General features: G+C 34.4%; 1 protein-coding gene across 1 annotated transcript; it reads right to left on the bottom strand.

The window, feature by feature from the left end:
* Positions 1-6661: 6661 nt before the first annotated feature.
* Positions 6662-25585, bottom strand: OGFOD1 (2-oxoglutarate and iron dependent oxygenase domain containing 1). The gene is made up of 13 exons (XM_051979879.1): positions 25215-25585; positions 23242-23387; positions 16914-16960; positions 15962-16062; positions 14785-14901; positions 13922-14013; positions 13553-13681; positions 13244-13357; positions 12103-12182; positions 11501-11817; positions 8974-9096; positions 8337-8395; positions 6662-7592 (listed from the first exon to the last, which is right to left on the bottom strand). Exons 1-13 carry the CDS (start codon positions 25369-25371, stop codon positions 7431-7433), a joined length of 1644 nt encoding a protein of 547 aa, XP_051835839.1. The 5' UTR covers positions 25372-25585; the 3' UTR covers positions 6662-7430.
* Positions 25586-25595: the final 10 nt, after the last annotated feature.

Raw genomic sequence — 25595 nt, 5'->3', positions numbered from 1 at the left:
GCTATTGTTCTAACAATCTGTCCATCGATGATTGTAAAAGTCTGTGGGCCTGGGAATATAGTATTTTTTCCCTTAGATTTTAGGGAAGATATATTAGTATTCCTGAGACATTCTGAACTGACAGTGCTAGTGTTCTGACAATCTCTCAATGATTCTAAAGTTTTCTGGCCTTACCAGACTAGTCCTATAAACATTGCTGACTGTCAGATACATAATCTGCTTATCAGTGATAACCAAGTTCCTGACACCACTCCTCAGTTCTACCTCTGGGCCATAAAATGAGCATAACAGTGACATGAAGAACTGGATAAATTTGTCTCCTTGCTCCTGGTTTTTTGCCAAATTCTTTTGGAACTTAGTCCATTTCAATGGATGTTACAATGACAATAAAACTTTGCCCCTTGACTTGGATATGGGTTCAAGCCTGCAAATTCTTGAGACAACCCACAATACCACTTTGTGACCCCTAATATCTTGGGGTCCCTTTCTGAACCTCAACATTTGGTGTCCATTTGAGGGAGTCTGGCCTCCCCTAGCTTGATTCCCTCCTTGTCAAGGTAAGATCCCCCTTTTTTCCTCCCACAATCCTATAGCTGGAACACCCCAAGCCACTAGGAGAAGACTTGTCTGGGTTGTCATGAGCTCCATGATCAAATACGTTTTCCTTGACTGGGGATGCCCAAACTTGGAAATCTTTTTTTGTTTTGTTTTGTTTTTCATATTTTATTTTATTTTATAATAATTTTATATTGACAGAATCCATGCCAGGGTAATTTTTTTTACATTATCCCTTGCACTCGCTTCTGTTCCGATTTTTCCCCTCCCTCCCTCTAACCCCTCCCCTAGATGGCAAGCAGTCCTATATATGTTAGATATGTTGCAGTATATCCTGGATACAATATATGCCAAACTTGGAAATTCTTGTGATTTTCAGCAAAGTTATTAAGGAAACTTTGCTATCTTTTAACGTTCTCTGGGATGCCAGCTTTTGGCAAAGATGGGACATCCTCTTTCATGTCTGTGTCTGCATCTCTGTGCAATGGCTTTGTCACATTTGTTCTGTGAGCTAGATTTTGTTAGCTGTAAAGATTTAAAATGCAATCAGCAAGAAAAAAATTCTATGCTGTAGTTAGAAAGCTGAGAAGATTTCTTAACATCTTTGACTCCCACCCTAAAATGGGAAAAGCCTAGCTTTTTCCTATGAATCTCAGCTCTGGCCAAGCTGGGGGCTACCAAAATAAAGTTAGCTAATTAAAAATGAAAGTAACAGCTTAGCAGATTCTAAAAATTTTGAGAGCAATGATTAAGAAGTTTGGCAATTAGTCATTTTAAGATTTTAAGAAAAATTCCTAAGACACTGGAAATAATTCCAGGAATTTACTCCATTCTAAAAGAAAAGAAAAAGGAAAAACTAGGTAAATAGCAACATTTTGGTAACTCTTTATTGACTCCTATCTTGTCCGAAGCTCCTTTCTGCTCCTTTGAAAAAGCATCCCACTCCACTCCCTGGAGTCATGAGTATATCTATTTCAGTTGTGGGGAAGATCAATATAGCCCAAGTCCCTCTGTTTGCTAACCCCTCTTATCTTAGATTAAGAAAAGAGAAAGCTAAGGAACTGTAGGAAAACAAATTCTTCTTCACCTACAGAAATAGGGAAGCAGCAATAGCCACTGAGACCCCAAACAACCTTGTCCAAACACCTTTCCAACCTAGGTGGGGGGAATGGATATGAAGTTGGGGTTTGGCTCCATGGTCAGCATTCCCTGAGCCCTGACACCTGAAGCTACCATCAAAGAGAGATCCTGGCACCAATCACCTCAGCCTTCAGCAGGTTCTGTCCAGCAACTACCTGAGAAGAATCTGGGTCCCCCTGGCACTAACCAGCACAACAATGTGAGATGAGAAAGCCAGTCAGCCTCTGCATTTGGTAAGCCCATCGTTCTCTCCGCTGTGGATATATATTAGCTATGTAATTTGTGGCAAATTATCTCTGCCCAGTTTTCTGATTTGTAAAGAGAAACAGTAACGACGTGAAGAGAAATAGTAACGGTTGTTTTGAAGATCACATGATTGCAAAAATGTTTAACATCAAACTATGAAACTGCTATATTGTATATAATTGCTTCATATTTGATAACTTACATGAGCTTTTAGATGTGACAAACATAGAATGCCAGTGTCAAGAAAAATGCTTTCTATGTGTGTGTAAAGTAATTTGGAAGCAAATTCAACTAAATTAAGGCCTCTTCAGGACTGGGAAGATAATGCATAGAGGAAAGTTTTTCTTTTTTCCTTTCTTCCCTCCTTCCCTAACTGCAGCAGGGATACATGGACAAAGGTATGAGAGAGAGAGAAAGAAAATATATTCAGTTCAGTGAAATTTGTTATTTGAGATGATAATAGCAGTTTTAATAGAACTCTAATCAAAGCCCACTAAAAAGACATGAAATATAATCTATTCGCACTGATACTGTTAACAGAAGATTAAGAGTTTGGGAACCTTAGGAAAACAGAAAAGCAATTCACTATTTTTAAAACTCTGGCAACAAACAGCTTGCTTTTGGGTTATCTAGAGTCAGACTTCTGAGGCCCTGTCAACTAAAAGAAGGTGTAAAGTTTATTTAACCTTGTTAATCCCATTTTATAATATTTTGTAAATGTAATCTAGGGAATTGGGTCTTTTCACCCTTGCTAGAAAATTAAAAGGAAATTACCGCTAAGATTATTAGATTATTACTTAGGAAAATTCTAAGTTATTTGGAGCTATTTTCATCATGTCAAACTTAAAATTGGTAATTAATGTATGTGGAACAAGAGGAATGAGATGAAAGCCTTATCAATTGACCTACAAGAATGAAGTGTGCAACATCTTTGTAGGTATTGGGGAAGGGATCAAATAGCACAGCTCATGAAAACATTAAGAATAGCTGGGGTGGGCAACAAACAGCAAGTTCAGCCCCTTCCCTGGGATTTCTGTCAATTCCCTTTAATTTGTAAGTTTTCCAGCTTTCTTGAAACCATCAGGGTAAGCAAGGTCATCAGCCCTGAGAAATAAGCCTGTTTAGGACGTATAGTTCCTAAACAAGGAATGTGTTTACAAATGTATTTAACGATTGATCTTTTGCCCGAGGATGAGTTTTAAAATATAAAACATGTTAAATAAAATCTCCTATGTAAATCCTGGTAAACTTAAAAAAAAATAATAATCTAACCCTAATCTGCAATGAGTAGAATTTACTATTAAGAGATAAAATCTCTTGGCACCTGTAACTGATATTCTTTTGAGTTTTGAATCTGATTGCCTGATCATTAAGTCAATAACCCACCACTGGAGAGAATTGCCATTAAGTTACTCAGAGGAATGCTTTCCTGAACTGTCATGGGTAGATGTTTTATCTGGGCAAAAGCTGGGTGGACCATCTTAGCCTCTGTTCAAGGTCAGATCCTTTTGAGTCAGTTTCCCAGTTTTGTATGTTGATGGAAGGCAGGGCCAATGCTAGGGGACCCCATCCCAGACCACTGTTTCTCAAAGAAACTTGTGTCTTTGGGGGTAACCCTCCTACCTTAGAGCAATGGCTGCCATAGCTGTTCTAATGGAGTAAGTCTCTAAGCTCACTAAAAGCCAATCATTAGAAAGTCTAACCTTCCCACCAGGTTCAGAGTTTTAGAATTGGGGAAAATGAAAGCAAACATCTATATACTGACTCCAAATATGTCTTTCATGCTCATGGTAAAAAATAAATAGATTCCCTACCAAGTATGCAGGGGAAATTCTACAATTACTGCAAGCTGTCTACAGATTTAGAGAAGTTTTTGTTATGTTTTACAAAGGACCCTAGAAAGGGGATTTACTTCAGGCTAAGGGAAACAGGTTTGTAGATTCAGCAGCCCCTGCCGCTGCCTGTTTGTCCCTGGCCATGGCACCTTTAATTCCCCAACTCCGAAACTCCTACACTCCCTCTTAGCTCCCAGGAAAAAGCCCCTGCGTAAGAGGGGACTGTGGGAACTGAGTGTGGACAACATAGATTTTCACTCTTTCTGTTGTTTGCTTGCAAAAATTTTGTTTTCTTTCTCAGTTTTTTTTCCTTCTTGATCTCATTTTTCTTGTGCAGCAAGATAATTGAATAAATATGTATACATATATTGGATTTAACATATATTTTAACATATTTAATATGTATTGGATTACCTGCCAGGTAGGGGAGAGGGTGGGGGGAAGGAGGGAGAAATTTGGAACACAAGGTTTTGCAAGGATTAATGTTGAAAAATTACCCAAGCATATATTTCACAAATAAAAAGCTTTAATAATAAAAAAAGACAAAACAAAATAAAATAAAGGAGATACACTCTTCTTTCTTCTGGGTAGTTTCAAACACCTTCAGAACAGCTTTTAATCCCAGAGGCCAGTCAGTGGAAATTTCTCTCTGGTCTACAGTAAACTACTCACTTGGAAAACAATGTTCTCCAATCCATTGTGAAATCTATTTTCACATAGGTCACAAGCTAGGAGAAACAACTAAACAGATCTGTCAGATCTGCCCAGTTTGTGCCCAAGTAAATTCTGAAAGGGCTGTTCAACCCATTTTGAAGCCTATTCTGGAGAAGGGATATATAATATCCCAGGGGAAAACTGGCAGATGGATTTTTACACATGCCCCCTTGTAGGAGTTTCAAACTGCTTTTTTTTGTTGACACCTTTATTAATTGGGTAAAAGCCTTCCCTTGTAAGATTTATAAGGCTCAGAGGTTTTTGCTAAAGGAGAGCAACATCATTTAAGATTAATTATTGTTTCCACTCTGCATGTCACCCTCTCTACCCAATGCTTAATGCCTTTTAAACATTATGGTGCTGGCACCCTAGACCCCCTGAATATTCCATTCACTATGTATAATGCCATGATGAATACCATCTACTAACTGATTCTGACACTCAGGACCCCCTGGATGCTGTTGCTGCCGCCATCTTGCCACCCCCTCCTCAGTCTGGACCCCATTAGGCAGGGACAGCTCTACCTCTCTTATTAGCATCAAGCAACTCCAGAAGATGAGACCTTTGTCCCTTTGTCTCAAATGAATTTGGCATTTGAACTCCTTAAGAGGGGAAAATAATGGAATATATCTTCTAGGGGAAACAGCAGTAAGGAGGTTATGACCTGATCCAACAATTCTGGAGAGCAATTTGAAACTATGTCCAAAGGACAACCAAACTGTGACTTTCATCCAGCAATACCACTAAGGGAAAGGGACCTATATGTGCAAAAATATTTACAGCAATCCTTTTTGTGGTGGCAGAATATTGGAAATTGAGGGGATGCCCATCAAATGGGGAATGACTGAAGAAACTGTGGTATATAAATGTACTGGAATACTAAATGCAAAAAGAAATGATGAGCAAGCAGATTTTAGAAAAATCTGCAAAGATTTGTATGAACTGATGAAAAGTGAAATGAGAAGAATCAAGAAAATATTGTACACAATATTAACAATGTGTGATGAACAACTATAAATGGTTTAGCTCTCCTCAGCAACACAATGATGCAAGACAAATACAAAGGACTTATGATGGAAAATGCTATTCATATCCAGAAAAAATAACTGATACTTTCTGAATGCAAACAGAAAACATATGTTCTTCACTTACTTAAATTTTTTCATGTTTTTTTTTTCCCTTTTGATCTGCTGCTTCTTTAAAATTGTGAATAATTATAGAAATATTTTTTACATAATTGAACACATATTACCTATATCAAATTTTCTATCATTTCAAAAAGAGAGGAATAAAGGAAGAAAGAATATTTTGGAACTCAAAATCTTGTGAAAACAAATGTTAAAAATTGTCTTGACATATAATTTCAAAAAAAAAAAATAGTATTACACAAAAACACTGTACCGTGAACAAAAAAATCTGAAAACCAACAGACTAGAATCTCTAAAGGTTTCTTCCAGTCCCAAATGCTATTGATAATCCTTATTAGAGCTATTAGACATGGCAATAGAAAGTAGAAAGTTATATTTGTTAGACTTTAAGGATAAACAATATGAAAGATATTTGTCCCAAAGACAAAAGAAAAAATTTAGAAATTTAGAAATGTTCCTATTCCTCTAATTAGGCTTCCACAGAAGAGTTTAGAAAAACAAGACGTACCATCTATAAATATCTACTTTCTCTTGTGATATAACTATTTTTTTTAAAATTGAGTCCAAAATTTTAATATTTTATTACTTATACAAGGAGTCAAGTATAACAATTGTAGTAAAATACAATCTGTTCAGTGTAGTGAAGCTCATTCATAATAATCAAATTATGTAAAAACCATTAACCACAGAAAGCTGTGGGTGAATTCTAAAAATGAGTGTAGCAGGTATATCCACAGTCTCCTTAAAATAAAGCTTCCTTTAAAAATAAATAAATAAATAAATAGATAATTAAATGAAATAAAGCTTTCTGAGGCTGATGGAAGATGTGATATTGATTATTCCTAGAGTAGGGGGATATTTTCTTTTAAACTCCAGACTAGGAAGAACAAGATGGGAATTATAGACTGAAATATTTTCAGAATCTCTTTATAGTAACAATGATGATAATAATCATGATGATAACGATGATTTCTTTAAAGTAGGATAACAACCTCCTCTAATCTAATATCAAATGCTCACATGTGCAGCAGGAAGAACTACTGGATTTATTAATCATGCCAGAAACTCAACTCAAAGCTGAAAAGCACACCGTTCCTTTGTATTCCTTTTATTTATACACTTGTATAGGAAATCCTTGAGGACTGGAACTAATCTCTGAACCTAGTATAGTACAGTACAATATATATTAGGAATTAAATAAATGTTTGCTCAGTGCTTGTTGATAGGATAATAACAAAAACAGGATTATCAGAATCTGGAGTGATATATATATATATATATATATATATACTGATTTAGTTTGGAAAGGACAACAGAATTTAATAACAGTTTCATCCAATTTCATTAAGTTCTACTGAGGCAAAGAATCACCAAAGTACGTACTGATGATGAAAATTGAAAAAGCCCTCTATTACTCCTTTTAAGAATATCAAGACATCTGAAGTCAAGAGGATCTGAGTTCAAATCTGGCCTCAGACATGAAGCAATGCCTAGACGTGTGACCCTGGGCAAGTCACCAAACCTCAATTGCCTGAGCAAAAAATAAATAAATAAATAAAATTTAAAAATCGAGAGATAAGTCCTTTAAGACTAGAATCCCAAGTTGAATATTCAGGTTACTCAAGATGGATTTTTAATATACTTCTCTATTAATAGAATATTCTGCACACAACTCTAAAAATCCTGATTAACAGGAGACTATGTTATATATATTATGATCCATGCTCTTTTCCCATTAGCCTTTCTGGTCCAACAAAGAATCCTTCTTTCATTTACCTTTGGAACAGTCCAGTCATTCATAGTAGACAAAGGAAAAGTCCCAGAAACCTGTTTTGTTCTGGCCAGTTTTCTTTTGCTCTAAGCTCTGATGGTTAACATACTTGACAAATTTTAGAGTTTCTCGATCTCTATAAACCAATGCCAACGAATTCTCTTCTGGAGTCACTGTTAAGAGCTAAAAAAGTAACCAAAGCCATAGTTAGAACTCACTCCCTTCTATCACATTTCATCAAACATCAGGACTTGGCACAAAATAGCTTCCAAAATTGATCATTTAAAAGATTTTAAAATTCTTTACAAGTTTTTTCTCTGGGCTGCAGTGGGAAGGGAGAGGGGTTGATGTTATTCTGGGTATAAAATATATTTACAGTCATCACTTTATAGAGCATATAAAAAAAAATCAAAACAAAACAAAACCATTATGAATTTTTTCTTCAGTATATGGTTCATGTCCTTTACAAACCACTTAAAGTGAGGTATATACCTTCCACTGGATTTATCAGCATGTTAAACACTAAGTAGTCAACTCAAATATTATAGTATTTCTCCTTTATAGCGAGTGTTCCTTTAAGAGACCTCAACTATAGCAGGAAAAATAAACATAGATATATTTCCCAGACACTTATGAACAGGGAGTTCATAAGAACCAAGCCTCTGAAATAAAGCAAGAGGCAGATTAGAAAGGATGCTGGTTTTAGAGTCAAAAGACCTGTATATAAATCAAAGCTGTCTCTTAATCAAGTAATCTAACTTTCCCAAGCACAATTTCAGAATCTGTAAAAGGTGGATAATACTTGAATTAAATTACAAAGTTGTAGGAAAATCAATTTGCATACCTTCAAGTGCTACAGAAACGGCAATTATTATTTCTTAAAATATCCTCAATAGTTAAAAGGAATAAAGTACCAAAGCACCTCACCTCTTCATCTTCACCACTGGCAATATAGGAAGTAAAGCCACCATATTCTGTTTTCCATCCTTTGAAGAAAAATAAAACCCCAAAGTACTCAAAAAATTAAGGCTTTTGTATAATTGGATATCACATTATATATTTAATCTCTCCTAAACTGTTTCTAGTAGGTATATTTTACGTGTACGATGAAGGAAAAGGGGAGGAAGATAGTCACCAAATTCATTACTCTAGCTGAAACAACTATGACTACCATCTTCTCCATTTTCCTGAATTCCTTCTGCTACTGACATCTTGGTTCATTTCCAATCCAAGCAGATCTAATAGCTAAAGGAATATAATAGTTTCTCATCAGGAAAAACATTAAAAGGCTATGTCTTAGGGACAAGGGGATTTGTGAGAGAAAATGAAGGGGTCTTATCTCATATTCCAAATTATGCAATCAAATCTTCTATTAGATAGGAAGATTGCCTTCTAATGTTTATTTTAACTTTCAGATTCCATGATTCAAGAAGCAAAGCAAGGTGGAAATTAATGTATAAAAGCCCCTGATTTAAGAGATTTCCCTACCATATAGTTAGAACTGTTTCCCTCTGGTAAAACTGAGAGTCACCAAAAAAGGGCAACAATTTTTTCTCCTCCTTACCTTTACAACCACAGTAGAAAAGCAGATCCAAGGCAAATTCACTATTTTTGGTGTCATGCACTAGAGTATAATGACCATTCTTCCAATACCTCAGCTCTCCAGTGCATGTGGGATCACTTGATTCTAAGAATGAACAATAAGAGAAAAATGGCTGGAAAATCAATTAGAACAAGAGAAATTATCTTGATATAACCTGTCAGATAAGAGGAAGGCAATAGCCTTAACAATCTCTTGGGGAAAATACTCATCAAAAATTTACAAATTACTATTAGCATTATTTTGTCTGAAAAGATTCTAGCTTGCACCTTAAACATCCCTGTCCATAATTTATCAATAATACCTAAAACTCCTGAGCAAAATCTGTTTTTCATATGACCAGATCAAGAAATGTTAGTATCTTATAGATCACACAAATTTCTTTCAACACAACAATATACCATTTCTAAAGTACAAAACAACCTTAGAGACCTATTTCTTTTAGGCCCTAGACACAATAGTCAGTGCTTTTTAGCTTTATCTGTAATATGGATATTTCAGAGATTCAGCTTTGTCCTTCTTTTTCTACATTCTCCTCTTAACCAAATATTAATTCTTAAAACTTCAACTCCTCTATTCAAAAGAATCTAAAATCTCTACCTCAGATAATGAGACCTCTTTTTTAGGACTCCATAGTTGCATTTCCAGATACTCCAGGATATTTCAACTTGTTATGTTCCCTTGGCATCTCAATTTCAACATGTTCCAAACTAAGTGCATCTTTTCTTGTATAATTGCTGTTCCTCTTGATTTTTACCATTTCTATCTTTGGCAGCACTATTTATCCAATATCCTATGAGGCTCTTACTCCTTAAAAAAAAAAAAAAATCTTTCCTTCCTTCCTTTCTTATTCCTTATTTTTTTTCAAATTTCCTACCTTCCTTCTTTGTTTCTGCCAATTGTCCAGAGTCACACAGCTAGGAAGTGTTAAGTGGCTGAGGTCAGCTTTGAACTCAGCTTCTCCTGGTACTCTATCCACTGTGCCTTCTAAGTTACCCTCTTTATTCTTTTCTTAACCCTTTTTCAACTAGTTACTATGTTTTGTTTATTTTGCATCAAAATCATCTTTCACGTTCTCTCTTATTTTTATTACCACAGTCCCAGTCCTCACTATTACAAAATTCAATGATGACAATGATCTCTTAAAAGATCCTTCTTCCTCCACTTCCTCCCACCTCTAACCCATCACTTATATAGTTGCCAGAATAATCTTATTTATGTAAATGTAGTTGCTACTCCTTTGCTCAAACATCTTTACAGATTTCTTATGGTGTTCTCAAGCTCCAGTACTCAAATTTTAAGACTCTTCACAATCTGATGCGATCTTACAGTATATTCCTACATACTACTACCTTCCAAGCACTCTGGCTCATACAATTGACCTCAGGCCCCCAATAAGGTATATCCTCTTCCTATTTCCTGGCTGCTCTCCTTTAAAGTCCAAATCAAATTCCACCTTCTCCATTAAGCATTTCCTGAAGTCCTAATCAGTAGCATCCTTACTCTTTTTTTGTACTGAATCTATCTATCATGCAATACTGCATTACATAGTTATCTATATGTGTGATTTATACTTTATGCCAAATATACTAAATACTTCGAAAGTGTACAAACTATCATTTTATTTTTACATTTCTACATCTAGTATAGTGTTTTTTCCACTACAGGCACTACAAGTTTGCTATTATTGTTATTGTTATTTTAATGAAGCAAATGATGTCAAGGTCCCTTCTAACCAAAATCCTATGAGTTCTATACTTCAAATTAAGACTTATCTCAGGTTTGAGAAGGCTGAGGGTAAAATCCCCTAGGACTTGTTTTCTTAAACAAATCTAGTGTGTGGAATATTTTCCCACAGACTTCCCCTGAAGATAAGCTGCATTGATGGCAGGTCCAAATCCCATAATTGTACTTGTTTGAAGTGGTATTGTTCTTTCATCTGTAGAGCCACTTTGCTCACCAAATTTCATAGAAAACTTCTTAGGAAAGAAAATAAATATATGAAGCACAAAGAGAAGGGATGAATGAAATAGGGGGCAGGATTTCACAGCCTGGATTAGTAGTTGTTGAAAATCTAAGTGGACTTTGCAGGAGGAGCTCAGTTAATGATGTCAAAAGAAGGACGTACCTTAGAATTGAAATCATCAAATACTATGATTAAGAAGAAAGCTATAGGCCTTTCTCTATTTTATTTTTGCTTTGTTCAAATCAGATTACTTTTTCCTTTGGCTTCTCAATCTTGTTTGTAGGTTATTTCCCACCATAATTCCTGCCCAAAAACATCCTTCTATTCAGAAGATAATTTATTTTTGTCTTCATGTAAGAAAAACTTTTGTACTGAAGCCATCCTGAGTTTTCTACCCCTACATTTCTACAACTGTACATGAGGCTCATTTCATTGAGACAGATGGTGTATCCTTTTCTTACATTCTATGTATTTCCTAGAATCTTGTTAATGTTAAATAAAGACAATAATAGAACACCAGCTTACTATTCTTTGCCTTTTTCTTTTCTGGTTGTAGGGATGCTTCTGTCTTGCTCTGTTGGCTTGTGTGGCCACTAGCCTCTTGATAGCTCTCTGGTTTGGAAGGAACATGGCTAATCTCTTTGCTTTCTTCTTCACTGTCTTTTGTGTGCTCCTCCTCCTCTTCCTCGTCCTCCTCATCTTCTGCATCTGAAAAGACTAGGAAATGAAGCTTCAGACCTGTGAAGTTGGACAACAGCAAGAAGAAGGCCTCTGATCGAAATAACTCCATGCAGTTCTTCAAGACATCTGGAAGCTTCTCTTCTTCAGCTTTTTCATAAAACCTGAAAGGCAAGAGCCTTAAGATATTCATCACAGCTTGAATGTGATGTAGGCTTGAAAAGATGTAGGCTACATAGTCTTGTCACAAATCAAGCACCTCCTCCCCCAAACTTTAGAAGTTCTAAGAAACTATAAAGTGAGACAATTTTGTTTTTGCAGCATTAACTATCCCTATTAACATGATACCAATTGTGTCCACATTCATAAAATCTTATGACTAGCTGCAGTAAGATCATATAAGAAGAGAAATTAAATCAAAGGCAAGCTCTCTGGGCAAAAAAGGCTACCTTTTGTTGGGGGGACCTTTTTGGCGCCATTCTACATCTTCTTTCTCCAAAGCTTCACATATCGCTTCATATTTTTCAGACTGAAAACGAGTAATCAGAACAGTTAGCAGAATTCTTCATTAGATACAATCTCACATTCTTTTGGCTAATGTGCTAATTAGGCTATACAAAAAGTTTATTTATTGAAAAATTATGGGTTTGGTTTTTGTGACTTTAAATCCTGTTTAAACGTTCTTTACTCAGTGTGTTTTGCCCTTGAATCAATGAGATTTAGGAGGACTTATAAACACAATGATTTAGTTAAGAGTACAGATTTCAAGGATCTGAACACTGATTTTAGATTCAATTATACCACTTTTTATGGGATTTTGAGTAAGTCACTTAACTGCTTCAATTCCTTAATCTGTAACCTCCTCCAAAAAACCCCCCAAACAAACCCCATAATATACCCTACAAAACTCCCTAAAATATCTTAAGAATAAAAATGGCTAAATTTAATTGCAACTATTATCATTATGATGAAAATCTTTGTACAATAAAAGTTCACTATGCTATGCTTAATAACGAAATTCCAATAGGACATAAATAATTTGTACAGTGTTTTGGGATTATATGTATAGTGGGAAAAATATTCACTAGACTTAAGTCAGGAAGGCACTATTTTTAGTTCCTGTTCTCTCTCTAGCTTTGTTAATCTTAAGTAAATCACTATCCTTTCTAAGGTCCTTTTTAAGTCTAGACTTGACTTTTATGATTTATTGTAATATAATTTTACCCCCTCTGCCAATTACTTACTAAACTCCTAAAGATCCATAAAACATAAAAACACTAAAAAGTATGAAAACCAAAAAGGCAGAAGGAAGTTTTATGTGCAAGGATAACAGCAATATTAAATACTATTTAAAGAAAGTGAACTGAACATTGCAAATGACCAAAGAAGCTTAATTCCACAGGAAATTAAAGCTATTTTTTTCTTACATTTGTATTATTTGATAGAACAATGGAAATGCAGAAGTAGATCACAAAAGATAATCCCCTTGAATATCTAGTTAGTCCTCTAGCCATTTTATACTTATAGAACTCAAAAAGAATTAAGTACTACAACACGCAAAGTAATAAGATATATATCTTTTTGAATAACCTTGAAAAATTTCTTCAGTAGAATTTCAGATCGCTCCTCAAATTCCTCTTGTATTTGAGCCTGGGAATCAATGTCCATGTAGACTGGATTAATCCATTCATACAAAATTTCACTCTGCAAAGAAATAGAAAAGAAAAAGGATGTGCCTACCATGTCAAAGAGTTTGGGGCACTGTAAAGATTTACAAATCTTCTAATTTATAAGTGAATGCTATAGAACTTTACATGAAGAAAAATGTTAACAATAGACTAGAGGAAATTCAACAATTCATTAGACATAGTCACTTGGATAACGATAGCTTATTCTTACATCTCGTGGAATGTGAAGGCTTCGAGGCAAAAGGGGCTCAAAATAACTTGAGGGTCTTGTTTGAGGAGGGCCATGAAACCAACCACTTATGGACAGTCGACATTTTCCTTCAGATAGAACTTCGGACACCTGAAAGAATAAAGTCAGGCACAAATAAGTACTAGAGATATAACTAAAGAGATTACTCATCAAAACATATGCATTCTACTTTTTAAAATGTGCAGATGTTTATGTCTCAGAGCACATTCTGGTGTGAAAACAACCATTCTGAATTTTATGTTGGTACAAAAGAGATATCCACTAAGTTGTACCTAATTTTAAAAGAATGTTTATTGATAGCCTGGTCCATTTGTGGTTTGCCATCTTTACCTGGTGGAAGGATACTGGAGACACTTCAAAGAAAACCAAGGTGTTCCAAGAAGGGATCAGAGACTTGACAATCTGCTTCGGCTGGAAATGTTCTACACCAGAAGAAAGCACATCCACAAGCATAATTCACAAATAGCCTTAAGCATTACTATTACTATTTTCTTGTTTAACTATATGGAGAAGAAGAAATGATTATATCTTTCAAATCTTATCTTATGTCTTCAGGTTCTTAAAACACAGAAGAAGTTATGTCCTCTCTCTGAGGTCAGTTTTCTATATTCTTCAATAAAAGGGTTGAAATAAATAATCGAAGGTCGCTTCCTGTTCTAAATTCTAGGAGTTGAAGATGTTAAAATAGTAACAACTATCTTTCCAAAAATGAGGAAAGCTGGTTTTAATGTTATCTTCTTGGCTGTTGATCACAAAGAAAACATCCAGCCACATAGAGTGATCACGTGTATGAAAAGAATTTTTTTATTTAGTACCTTTGCACTGAATAATCAACATGATTAAGATGAGGCTGACTCTACCTTAACTTGCTTCATTATCTATGTAACATGTCCTAGACCAATGATCATTCTTCATGTAGAACCCCATGGTTTGAGATAAAAAAAAAAATCATAATTCTAGTGCATACAACAGCTTTGGAGGAGTCCATTTTAATGAAATAGCTTCTCCCATCTCACAAAGCATAGATTTATTTATTTCTCTTCTAATTCAGTGACTCAATGAATCAATAGGACTTGATTAATGGTCACATACAAAAATGTGAAAGCTGAGGACATTTTCTGGTTTCTTTTTGAAAAACACAGATGATAGCACTGAGAGATGAAATGTGGGATTCTTTTTTTTTTTAATCTTACCATCTGTATTATACAGGTCCAAGGTACCACCAAGGCTCTTGTCCCAAGGAGGAACGAGATAAAGAATGAAAGCAATTCTTCTTCCTTCAAGTTCATCATCATGGCATAGCAGGATATCTGCAATGGCATACAACTGAGTACCTAGAGCTATTTCATGTATACATTTACAGCAGCAAATCTACACCAAATTTTAATGCTTAGTTAGGTGACAGAAACTTAATCTTTAGTCTAAGTAGGCAGCCCAATGGAGAGGGTGATAGACCTGAAGACAGGAAGATATGAGTTCAAATATTGCCTTGGACATTTAACAGATACGTAATCCTAGGTGGGTCACTTAATCTGTCTGCCTCAGTTCCACCTATAAAATGAGAATAATGTAGCTCCCCAAAGTTGTTGAGAAGATAAAAGGAGATATTAGTGAAAGTGCTTTGTAAACCTTGAAGCATTAAATAAATGCATAAGATAAAGCACTATATAAACTATTACTATGATTATTATTTTTGAAATTGTGAATTTTAGAAAAGTTAAAATAACAGCATGGTATAATGAAGAGTACTAGATTTAGTCAGAAAAACTTGGGTTTAAATCCTGACTCTAAATCTGCTAGCTAGCTGCATGATTATGAGGAAGTCCCTTTACCTCAAAGAACCTCAGTTTCTTCATTTGTAAAATGTGGATAATAGGATGTAGTTGTATAACATACATAACAATAAATATCTTTGCCACTATTGTACTCAATGTAAGACATGAATGCTCTCCATCTTCCCAGTCCCTGATATAGTACCCTACCTTTTGAACCCTGTCAATATCTAGAACTCCATTATAAGTGAGAAATGCTAGGAAAAAATCAGTGATAAGACATTGGCCAGTGGAGTGGCTGTCAATGCCTTATCCAACTGTGATTCCTATGGGTCCTGTCGCTGCAGAGCATTATAAAGTTTACTTTCAAACTTTAGGTTCTTTTTCTTTTCCTCCATCCCATCCTAAGAATGACCAGTAATAAAACAAGCATAGGAAGAGACAAAATCATTCTCTAACAATGTTATACATAGGCAACAGGGAACAAATGAAGCCTATCAGTGACTGGAATAAGAATTTCCCTGTGGAAGAAAAAAATGATGCTTCCCCCTAAGTATGAGTAATATCCATTAAAAATTTAAACTTTCATTTTTCTCACCTGTATACTCATACTTAGCACAGGAGATATCAATGGTTGAGTCCAAATCAATCTTAGCAATGTCAGAAAGCCATCCCCGGAAATCTTCAAACAGAACTTTCCTAAAAAGTGAAAGTCACATTATATACAGTCTTTGTACTCCTAATCTAGACTACAGCTGTTATTATTTGGAGTCAGAGAAACAAGCCAGAGAAATGACCAAGTTCCTACAATTTAATGGAGGCTACTCAGTTATACAGTAGACTAAAAAAACTCAAATATCCTTGAACAACCTAAACTAAAATATCACATTAATAGGCTTAGTGTAAAAATTACATGAATAAGTATACCAACATTAAAGCTGTACACATGTTTAGATTTTATAGGTCACAATATATTTCAGAAATTCTGAAATCACCAGACCTTTTGGATAAGCAATAGAACTAAAGACTTAATTGTGGATCCTCTAAATACCTGACCCTATCATTTATTCGCAAGACTAGTTTCATGGACTTATTTCATGAAAGGCTCCCTTTACTAAATCTGTGTCTACATTATTAGAAACTTTCACTCTAGCATAGCCTTAGTTCTTGAGATATTTTTCAATTCTTAACTGTTTCCACTAAAAAAGCCAAAGTAGAAAGTATGAAAAATGCCAAATCAGTAGAAGTAAGATAAATGCCAAATCAGTAGTTGGTCGATTCCTTTGTGTTAAATAAAGAGCTCTAGTTTTCTGAATCTGGAAAATCCTTAAGGTATCTTCTTATTTATTTGGTGACTCTCTTCTCTAACTATAGAATGCTTCCTAGAGGGTCGCTGTAAATCATGAGACAATGCTCTAAATAATGCTAATATTTCTAAAAGAACACTAAAAAATCATGCAGTTATTTTAAATATGCTGCAGTTAATCCCTAGAGTTCAGGGTTTATAAAAAGGGGCTCTAGGATACTTATATTAGGAACATTTAATTTACCTTAAAGCTGAAATGTGAAGTTCGTCTCTATTCTTCAGATCATCTGACTTTTGATCATGGAAAAAAAAAAAATTCCCATAGACATTAGATATACAGGCAAATCATACTACTCTCAGAAGAACTTTGGCAAAATAATTAAAAAAAGAGAAAATACTGAATTGTCTGAGCTCAAGTACTGGTTTCCTCTGAATTTTGCACATAAAATCAATCCTACTTAGCTTATTACCTAAGTATTGTTTTTGTCTGCTTGTCTTAAGTTAATTTCAACATTTTAAGTTCTGTAAGAAGAGGAATTGTTCATCTTTTTCTTGTATCCGCAATAATACTGGAACACATTTAAGACACCTAGGAAGGCACTGTAGTTAGTATAAGAACATGATTCTCAGAATGAGGCAGATCCAAGTTTAAATTCCATTCTTGGTACTTATTTACTTTTTGGTCACAGGCAAGTGGCTAAAGGTAATATTAATTTGTGGTTTTCTAAGTCAATTTGTGGCCAGCAGGGATTCCTTTCTATTTCAGTTTGATACCATTGCTATAGAAAGACTGAAAATAACTGGTATTGCTCTTTTAATGTACAACCCTATTTTGAGGTGATCCAATTGTATGTGTATGTGTATATATACACACATACAAAAATGTATTTGTACACAAATGACACTCTTTTTTTATTGGTTTAACATATCCCAAAAATTATAGTCAGTGTCACCTTTGATTTTAAATTCTCTAAATGTAGAGATAATTATAGCTCCCTTCATATCCTGTTTCTTTTACATATCATCCAATTGGAATTATCAGCTTAAAACCTATTAATTCAGGTCTTAAAACAAATTTGCTTTAGAAATAAGAGCTTGACCAAAGATTTAAGGGACAAATCAATATTTTTGCTTTTGAAAAAAAGGCAGAATGTTAATATAAGCTTTATGATAATCTCAATTTACAGCTCAAACAGGGATGACTTAGGGGCTACAGATAAATGTCAAAGAAAGCTTTAGAAAGGCTCAAATAGAATTAGGCATATTTAAAAAATGAACAGAAGCCTTGGGATTCAAAGTGCAAGCCCAAAGAATAAAATCCAAAGGACTCTCCAAAATGAGTCACTACCACAAGAATTAAATGGCACCATAATTTTTCATTCTTTAAGAAAAGTGTTTTATTGACATTTTTCATTTTTCACCCTAGTTTCTTCCCCAAAGAGAATTTTGGTAGCTGGTGACACAATGGACAAAGTGAAAGATCTGAACTCAAATCTGAATTCAGATACTTACTAGCTGTGTGGCCCTCAGCAAGTCACTTAACCTCTACCTTAGTTTTTTCATCTCTCTTTCAGAGTTGTAGTGAGAAACAAATGAGAAAATAATTGTAAAGTGCTTAGAACAGTAACTAATTGGCACATAAGAAGTGCTATATAAATATTATCCATTAAAGTGTAAACTCCTTGAGGTGAGGGGCTTTTTTTTTTTTTTTTAAATTATAGCTTTTATTGACAAAACATGCATGGGTAATTCTTCACCATTGAGAGGGGCTATTTTTTACCTCTTTTTGTAAGCTCAGCCCTTAGTACAGTACCCATGGTAGGTGATTAATAATAAAAAAATGTTTATTGCTTATAACAAATAAAAGAGTTAAATAAAACTAAGTTAAAATCATCATATTTGATAGCATCTACAATTATGTGACTGAAAGAAAATGTTTCATTATTGAATCTTTGACACCAAGATTAATCAATATAATTACAATGTTTTTGTTTACTTATTGTACTATGTCTAAATTGTTCTCTCAGCTGTACTTGCACTCATTCCTATGTCATACTCACATTTTATTGCATTAAATATTCCATTATAATTATATTCCACAATTTGTTCAGCTATACCTATGTGAAGAATTGAGTAACTTTTCTCACATAACTCCAAAAAGTTCTTCAAAACAGGAGGAACAATTCAGATTCACCTAATGAACAGGAGTGTCTATTTTCCCACAGTCCCTCAGTGTATCCAATTTTTAATCACCTTCCTCATGTTGAAAGTATTTCCCTTGTTATTAGGGATTTTTGAACTTTTTTCCCCTATATGATCATTCAGTTTGTATTTCTTCCTTTGAAATCTGTTAATATTCTTGGACTACTTATAGTTTAAAGTCATACATTTATGTCAATTTCCTCTGTCTTGCATCTGGGACTTTTATCAAAGACATTTAATGCAAAGATTTTTTTTCCTACTTGACAGATTGCCTTCTTAATCCAGATGCATTGATTTTGTTTGTGTAAACACTTCAAAATTTTTAAATAATCAAAACTGTTTGTTTTATATTTTGTGATCCCTTATTTGGTTATGAATTCTCCCTTAATGATTATCTGTAAAAAGGACATTCTTCTATCATAGAAAATATGCTTGTTTATAATTTAGATTTACCTATCTAAAACTTACTGTGGCTGAGATAGGATGTTAATTTAATGCTACTTTTTTTTGTTAAAAATTCTTTTCAATTTTCCCAGAAGTTCTTGTTGAAAAAGGGAATTTCCCCTCATTGGTTTTTATAATAATATAATATATAATAATATAATTCTATAATAAACATTAGGGTACAAACAATGACTATCTTCCCAATACAATATTCTTTACTTCTATAGATTATCTTGTAATTATATTTACATGAATACTGAGAATATCTTACTATGTTAACTTTTGGATATTTTACGCATTTTATAGTTATTCTGAATTGAATTTCTGTTTGTACTGTTTACCAACCAAAGATATTAACTACTTTATTAGTTTGTCAGTTCTTTGGGTTTCTAAATAAACCATGGATATAATTTTACTTCATCTTTGTCAAAGTTTAAATCTTTAATTTTTCTTACTGTTACAGGCAGCATTTCTAGTAATAAGGGATGAATATCCTGCAGATACTTCTTGGATTTACTTAAAGACTTTTAATGATATTTTAAAAGGGCTCTTTCCGTGCTTAAACTTTTAAAGTATTTAACATAAACATGAATACTATATTCTATAAAAGTTTTTTGCATTTATTGATATAAATCATGGTTTGGGGGGACAATTTATGATAATTATTCTAATTGTTTCCCTAATGTTAAACCATTGTTGTAGAATCTGACATAAATCCAGTTTGGTAATACTGAATAATTTGGGAGCCATGTTATAGCACAACTAAGATGTAATTAAAATTTTTTCATCTATAGTCATTAGTGATATTGGTCTAAAACTCTTTCTCCACTTTTATAAGAAAACCACATTAATTTCATCAAAAAAACTATGGCAAAATATTTTTAATTATTTCAAATATTTTTTAGCATATGATTAATTACTCTTTAAATGTTTCATAGCACTAATTTGTAAATCCATTTGACCAGATTTACTTTTTGTAATCTAACTATGGCTTGCTCATTTTCTCTGAATCTTGGTCATTTTAACATCTTTTCCTTGTTAATTAGCTTAACCCAGTGGTCCTCAAATTGTAGTCCAAAGAATTGTTGGGGTCTCTGAAACCCTTTCAGAGGGTCTACAAATTCAAAATCATTTTTTATTTCTAATATAGTAAATAGCTGTAAATATAACCCATGTGAACAAAAACTCTTTGAACAGATCCTTGATAGTTTTTTTTAACAACATGAAGATACTGAGAACAAAAGTTTGAGAACCACTGGCTTAACCAAATGCAGTCTATAGGCCTACCATGATCTTCTACTGGGTTACAGGAAATCACCATCTTTCCCAGACCATCTCAGGGCTGTCTTCAGCATATTCTCTTCCAGCCTTGTAACAACTTTACCCAATGATGAACATATGTGAACAATGATGGACCTTGATAGACCCCTTCCTCAATGAGCTCAGGGATCAGCTTAGGCTTTCTCTCCTCTGCCCTCACACTAGAGGACTTCAATATAATATAATAATTATACTCCCTCAAAAACCCATACTTTCCAATTCTCTGACTTACTTCTCATGACATACTGCTTTGCCCTACTAGAGCTGCTGCTCTTTAACTGACCATAATCTGTTGTCACTCTATTTCCCCTGCCTTGCAACTTTCCAAACTCCATTCTTCACCCTCACTGTGACTTCTGGTCTCTCCACCTTTCAGTTCTTCCTCAGATCACCACTTCTGAACTGGCTACATTCTCTTTTTTGTAAGATTTATAAGACATGGACAAGAGTGGCAGAAGAATTAGGAGACATCTATGAGTTGTGATCTGTACCCCCGAGAGAAAAGCATGTTAACCAGAGACATCTGTAACATTAAAGTTGCTAATGATTTGTTGTTCATTTTTTGTTAAAAAACAAAACAAAACAAAAAAAAAAAAAACCAACCCCCCAAAAAAGCTAGCTTAAAAAAAAATCATACCTAATTTTTATTTCCTTGTTTTTTTTCCCCTATTTCCCTTCTAATGTCCTAGATTCTTTTTTTTTTATAAAATTCTTAGTTTGCTGACTATTTTCTCTAATTGCATGCTTAATTCATTAAAAATATCTATACTTAATTCATCAGTGTTTTCAAAGATTTCTTTGCTTAGCTCTCAGAATTTTGCCATTTTGTCTTATTATTATCAAAATTCTTTTAACAGTTATATGTTGTGATTTTTTCTTTAACATGCTTGTGATTCAAAATATCACTTGCTCTCCATTTAGGTCTCTATATATTTTGCTTATGTTTCCTTTATTAATAGTAATTTTCATGGTATTACAATCTATAAATACTTGTCATTTTAATATTTAATGTCCTAAAATATAATTAATATTTGGAAAGCCATAACTGACATTCTGAAATATATGCTTAAATATTCCCAATGAGAAGGTGCCATAGGTGTTTCGAATCTAATTGATCCAATGGTTTGTTTCAGCTCTACATTTTCTTTGATGCTTATCTTTCTGATAAATTTGTAGAGCTTTAAAAAAAGAATTAGTTCCCTACAATTATTATGTAATCACCAGTATCTTCACAATTCTGTTATCCTTTAAGAACTTATTAATAATGCTGTTTGGTGCAGATATACTTGTTTTAGCATCTATGATGCCTTTAAGTATAACAGAACTGACTCTCTAAATTTTATTACTGCTTTTTAAAAAAAAAATTATAGTTTCAACTCTTGCTTTTTTCAGAACCAAATAAAGGACAAATTTTGAGCCAATCTTTCCTTTTCACTTGGTATATCTTTGTTTTGAAATTTCTTTTTTGAATAAAATAAATTGCTGAGTTTTTCTTATCCATCTTGCCATTCTCTTTCCATGAGAATTAATCCATTCATTTTTGATGGTTATAATTGTCAAGTTTGTGTTTTCCTCTACATGAATTTTTTTTCTTTTTTTAGTCAGTACTTAGCCCCTCTGATTTGATTTGATTAATTTGATTCTAGTCATTTTCCACCAATTCTCCATCCCGTCCTGTTTCCTCATATTCTGTCTCATGCCAATTACTTTTATTGGCATGTGTACATATGTGTGTGTGTGTATGTATGTGTGTATTTTTGTCTTTCCAATTCTCAGCCTACAAAATCTGCTTTGTTCCTCTCCCTAATCCATTCTCTTAGTTTCAGCAATATACATTTTCTCATTCCAATTTCATAAAGTGTTTAGTTGAAGAGGAGTTGCCAATGAAGTTGCCACAACAGTAATATTAGCATTTGTACAGAGAAGTTTAAATTTACAAAGCACTTTACAAAAATTATCTCTTTTTATCTTCACTACAACCCTGGGAGGAAAGTGCTATCATTGCCTCTTTTTTATAAATGAGGAAACTGAAGCAGAAAGGGATTAAATGATTTGTTCAAGAATGCATAACTAATATCTAAAAAAGGATTTGAATTCAGGTCTTTCTTACTCTAGGTCCAGGGCTCTAGTAACTGTACCATCAAGCTATTTATATATATTTAGCTCACACATTTATATCTATAGGAATTATACACACACATACATCTATTACAGTACATTTATGCTCATGGAACCTTAAAACAATTGTATGAAATGGCTAAAGCAGTACTGTTATTACTAATTTATAGTTGAAGAAATAAATTTAGGAAGGCTATGTCATGTACCTCAAAGTCAGATGGCTATAAAGTACCACAGCTAAGATTCAAACTTACTGTTAATTAGGTCTATTTTACTATGCAGCCTCATGAAGATAAATCACAAACACACAAATGAGGAAAGAGAAGTATATTTTTTTTGCTAGAATTATGCCCAAAGTACTAAATGATAAAATAATAAAAGGTGACCATGGTAGCCTTCTAACTGGAATTGGTTAAACCCTGTATTAAATGACCTTTTAAAACATATTTTCTGAATTTAAGTGAAATAAATCACTTGTGAATACATACCTGTTTGAATTTGTACAAATCATTACATTTTTCATGGAAGTCCAAATCCAAAAGTTCTTTTTGAAGTCCTTCCAAGAAAGTTTGGCACTGGATGAAGTTTGGGATCACACAGTGATGGAAAGGATCTGGGTCCATGACTATGGCATCTTTCAGAAAAGAAAATATTATTAATATGCAGCTGGACATAGCTGAATAATATTTAAGGAGAAGTAATGGATAGGAAATAAAGCTTCATGATCTAAAATTCTGAGAAAAAATTGGTGGTCTATTTTTCTCCTTTACTCCTACCCTATGTTTTTGTGTTATAGTTCGCCTCTCACATATTACTTAAAGCTTTACCCACTTTATGCATGGTTCTTAACACTTATAGTACATTAATTTATCCAGCATAAATCTCTTTTCTGTTGCATTTCAACCACTATTGGACATTATGAATTGGATATTTTGGGGTCAAGTTAAACTATTATTTTAAAAAATGAATTATCTTAAAAATTTCCACACCCTTTATTATTCCTATCAAGGGCCAACACCATCCTCCTAGTTACTCAGGCTCACAAGCCAGTTTTCATCCAAGACTCCTACCTTTCAATCCCCACAACTACTTGTTACCAAGACTTATCCTTCAAACATTCCTAAGATATACTTTCTTTTTCTTTAAGACTTTTATGACCTTCTGTGCAGGCTTTATTCCTAGACTCTTAATAGCTTGTTAGTTGGCCTCCAATTCTTCTTTCCCATTCCAATCTAGATTCCACTCAATTGTCAAAATGATCTTTCTAAAGAGCCAGTCCAAATTGATTACCCCCTCAATCTTGACTAAAGTCCAGTGGTTCCCTATTATGTCTAGGAACAAATATGATATATCCTGTTTGGCTTTTAATGTCTTTTGTAACCTGGCCTATTTCTACTTTCTAGTCTTTTTATATTTTATTCCCTTCTACAGTCTAATTCATTGAAACTGGCTTTCTAGCATGGAATATTTCATTTTTTAATCACATATTTTTCACAGGTTGTACCCACCCCTGGGATGGATTCTCTCCTTTTTTACCTTTGCTTCCTTACTTCAAGTTTCACCTAAAATTCTACTTTCTACAAATTCTCTCTAGAGTCTGCCTTCCCTCTTAAAATAGTCCTCCAATTTATTCTGTATATATGTTGTTTGTGGATAATTGTTTGCATGTTATCTTTCCCATTAGATTGTGAGTTCCTCAAGGGCAGCGACTGTTTTTGTTTTGTTGTTGTTGTTGTTGTTATCTCCAATGCTTAGTACAAGGCCTGGTATGTATTAAGGTGCGGAATAGAAGCTTATTCACTTAGCAGGACATGTCTAGACTACTAGAGTTTGTGCTTTTATTCATATAATTAGAATTTATTAAGCACTTATTATACAAAGTCCTTTAACTTTAAAGTTTTAAGAGTTTTTCTTCTCCCCAACTACACAGTAAAATCCCCGGCGACATTTTTAAAATTTCTAATGTCCCATAAGCTTTTACGACATTAAGAACGAGTAAAAAAATCCTGGCTCCCTTTTTTTTTAGATTAGCAGACACATTACTGGGCCCAAGAGAGTCATTCCAGGTTTGCAATACCACTAGATTAAGCTTCCCTGACACAGAATTAGAGAATTCAAGGTCACTCTGGCAAGCAAGGTTTCCATCCCAGAGAGGCCACATGGATTATTACCAATAATCAGGGGAATAGGTGGCATTTTCGATTCAGTAAGCACCGAGAAAACGCGGGAGATACAAATAGCCAGGCTGTTTCTTCAAGGAAAGCATATTGCAAAATTTTGGTACCCGGTCGAAGGAAAAACTTCACAGGCTCGTCTTCCCTTTTAGTCACTTATAGTCTAGGCCCGGCCCCGCCCCTCCGAACCTCGCCCACACATGCTTTCAGCCTTCCCCTTTCTCCTTCCCTCCCCCCAAAACCAGAGCAGCATCTCCAACTCCAAGGGATTGACCACCCGCAGTTACCGTGACTGAATCTTGTCCGCCGGCTCCAGGCCTCAGCCACCTGATTTTTCAGCAGCTCCTCATGGAGAGCGGCCGAGAACTCCCCTGTCAACTCCCGCTTCCCTTTCTTCTTTCCCTCTGAGACAGGTTCCAGATCCGCACGCCGTTTCCCACTCATACCTCCGGGTTGCTTTGCTTCTCAATGCCAGACAGCTACAGGTCTCGCGCCATGCGGCAAATGCTTCGCACCCACTGATACTACAACTCCTAGAATTCCTCCACCACCCACGAGACGCCCAATGGGAAAAAGAAAGACCGGGAAGAGGCGGAGCCTAACTTGTATTTGCCAATAGATACCTCTGGTTTGTGCAACGTCCTTGTTGTGATTGGCTATGAGGCACT

This window comes from Antechinus flavipes, chromosome 2 (genome assembly GCF_016432865.1).
Source record: "Antechinus flavipes isolate AdamAnt ecotype Samford, QLD, Australia chromosome 2, AdamAnt_v2, whole genome shotgun sequence".
Taxonomy (NCBI): Eukaryota; Metazoa; Chordata; class Mammalia; order Dasyuromorphia; family Dasyuridae; genus Antechinus; species Antechinus flavipes.
Note: the sequence above shows the minus strand (reverse complement) of the source record. Positions and strands in the feature narration are given on the sequence as shown.